This window comes from Austrofundulus limnaeus, unplaced genomic scaffold (assembly GCF_001266775.1).
Source record: "Austrofundulus limnaeus strain Quisiro unplaced genomic scaffold, Austrofundulus_limnaeus-1.0 Scaffold1605, whole genome shotgun sequence".
NCBI classification, from domain to species: Eukaryota; Metazoa; Chordata; class Actinopteri; order Cyprinodontiformes; family Rivulidae; genus Austrofundulus; species Austrofundulus limnaeus.
The window spans coordinates 45,830-48,659 of record NW_013954007.1 but is presented as its reverse complement, the minus strand read 5'-3'; the positions used below and the strand labels follow the sequence as shown (position 1 = coordinate 48,659).

Here is a 2,830-nt window from a genome sequence, read left to right as displayed (position 1 = left end):
GACTGTGACTCAGCATTTAAACAACAATAACACAAAATATCCTGACTGTGACTCAGCATTTAAACAACAATAACACAAAATATCCTGACTGTGACGCAGTGTTTAAATGATGATGACACAAAACATCAATACTGTGACTCAGCATTTAAACAATGAGACAAAACTTCCTGACTGTGACTCAGCATTTAACTAACAATTACACAAATTATTCTGACAATGACTCAGCATTTAAACAAAAGAAAACACAAAACACCCTGACTGCGACTCAGCGTTTAAATGATGACGACACAAAACATCCTGACTGACTCAGCTTCTAAATGATGACGACACAAAACGTCCTTACAGTGACTCAGCAATTAAACCATGATGACACAAAACATTCTGACTGTGACTCAGCAATTAAGTAATGATGACACAAAGCATCCTGACTGTGACTCGGCGTTTAAACAATAATGACACAAAACATCCTGACTGTGACTCAGCATTTGAACAATAACAACACAAACCATCCTGAATGTGACTCAGCATTTAACTAACAATTACACAAAGTATGCTGACCGTGACTCAGCATTTAACTAACAATTACACAAAATATTCTGACTGTGATTCAGCATTTAAATTATAAAGGACACAAAACATCCCAACTGTGACTCGGCATTCAAACAATAACGACACAAAACGTCCTTACTGTGACTTAGCTTTTAAACAATAATGACACAAAACATATTGACTGTGACTCAGCATTTAAACAACAACACAAAATCATCCTGACTGCGATGCAGCGTTTAAATGACGACACAAAACATCCTGAATGTGACTCAGCATTTAAACTGTAACGAAACCTGTCATTGAGTTTTAATAGAACAAATATAATGTCCATCCATCCATCCATCATCCATCCATCCATCCATCCATCCATCCATCCATCCATCCATCCATCCATCCATCCATCCATCAGTTCATCAGTGATGCCTACATTCAGGTTCTTGGCCATCATGAGGACCTACAGGTGGACCTGATCCAGGCAGACTTTGATATGAACATGATAGCAGGATGTTTGGTTCTTACTGTAGCAGTTGGTGGGGTCCTGAGTCCCCCTGATGTTCCCGGAGTCATCAATGGTCAGGAACCACTGTGTGCGGCTGTACAGCTGGCGGAGGCGCACGTCGCCTCCCTCCATGTAGTCGTAGTTTCTGGTGTGGCGCTCGTGTTTGGAGCAGTTCACGATGGCGGCCAGCTGCTCTGGAGTGCAGTCACCGCAGGCCAGGTGCACGCTGCCGAACAGGAAGACAGCATGCAGGTAGAGTCCCGACAGCGCTCTGTGAAGGTTCCATGTCAGCATCCATCTGTGCATTATACTTCACTGCTGTGGGGGTCACTGAAACACATACTGAAGAGCAAGATGTGACCCCCTGACCTCTAACCCYGCCCTGCAACCTCCAGGTCCTGGTTTTACAGCGTCCTAATGGAGGAACAGATTCAGACTGGTTTGGATTGGTTGGTGAAAAGACTCATGAATAGCTGAGAGTTTTAGAAGAACATGTCCTTCATTAGTCCTCGTTTAAAGTCCACCTGAGATGACAGTCCAACTGTAGCTGTCATGATCCAAATTAGTAAGATGTGGACCGCATGTCTCTGTAAAAAAAGACACTTTATTAGTAAACAACTTTTAAATTAAATGGTTGAATCTCCATCATGTCCTCATCTTAAATAAACCAAGCTTAAATAAAAGCTGCAGATTATTGACCGACCTGTGTTTCTTTGCAAAGAGACTCTTCAGGTCTAAAGAGTGGATGTGAGTCCAGCTTCAGYCTTTCCCTGATCCTCCGTGCACTCTGCTTAGATAAGTGCCTCCTGCTGACCTCACTTCAGAGCAATTAGATCCCAACCAGTCAGGCGTCCATGGAGGAACACCCCCTGCCTCCCTCGCTGCAGAGTCACTCCCCCCTCAGACTTCAGAGGGAGCTCCTGGAGCACCAGACCCTGTCCTCCATCAGTCAGAAAGAACTGCAGCTTGTTTTACAGATCTGACTCATGTTAACGCTCTGGGTCCTTCAGGGTTTTACTTGAATGACAAACCTTCAAAGAATCTGTTTTATTTTTATTTGTCACGTCACAGATATTTAGTGGTTTCACTTGGCTGTGATTGGTGAAGATTTACAGACTCCAGTAAAAACTTCCAAGAAGTGATTCAGTTCTTGTTCTTCTGGAGGGAAACAATAAGTCACAGCTGACAGGTATCCATCCAGGTCAGAGGTCACAACCTCACTTTCTCTGTTGGTTCAGAGGCACAGCTGATCTGTTCCTTGGACTCGTTACTTCAGAGGGTTAAATGAACCTTACCGAGGTCAGACCTGTGATCACCTCAGAGACTCTTGGGTCTTTAGAACTGAACCATCGGGAACACAAACTTTACCAGAGAATGTTAGAAAAGAACAAAGAATATCTCCTTTGTCTCGGTGAAGGTTTCAGGCCATCAGGTGTCAGGACAGAAAGTCTCCTCCTTCAGAATTTATCTGCAACAGTTGCAGCTCAGTGAGGTTCTGACCAGAGTTTCAGGATTCATGTAGTTAAACCCTGAAGAGCTACCCCTTCCATACAGGTGAGACCTTCAAATGATGCATTTTGTTACCGTAGACCTGATTTATTTAAATATTGCTGATAAGTAGAGTTGGGTCCTCTTCTTTCCCAGAACTGTTGGATTGGTTCTGATCATCATCCTTCAGACATGATGACAGGCTTCAGAGGGATCAGAGGAGTCTCTCACATCATTGGTTGGTTATTGTCTCAAAGAACCAGAGGGACAACTTTGTCAAACTCTTTGTTTCAG

General features: G+C 43.4%; 1 protein-coding gene across 1 annotated transcript; it reads right to left on the bottom strand.

The window, feature by feature from the left end:
* Nucleotides 1-1,068: 1,068 nt before the first annotated feature.
* Nucleotides 1,069-2,584, bottom strand: LOC106535895 (fibroblast growth factor 7; the record flags this gene model as incomplete). The annotated part of the gene is given in 2 exon segments (XM_014033035.1): nt 1,069-1,635; nt 1,752-2,584. A coding segment is annotated over 1 exon segment (286 nt), but the record flags the coding sequence as incomplete, so codon positions are not given.
* Between the last annotated feature and the right edge of the window lie 246 nt (nt 2,585-2,830).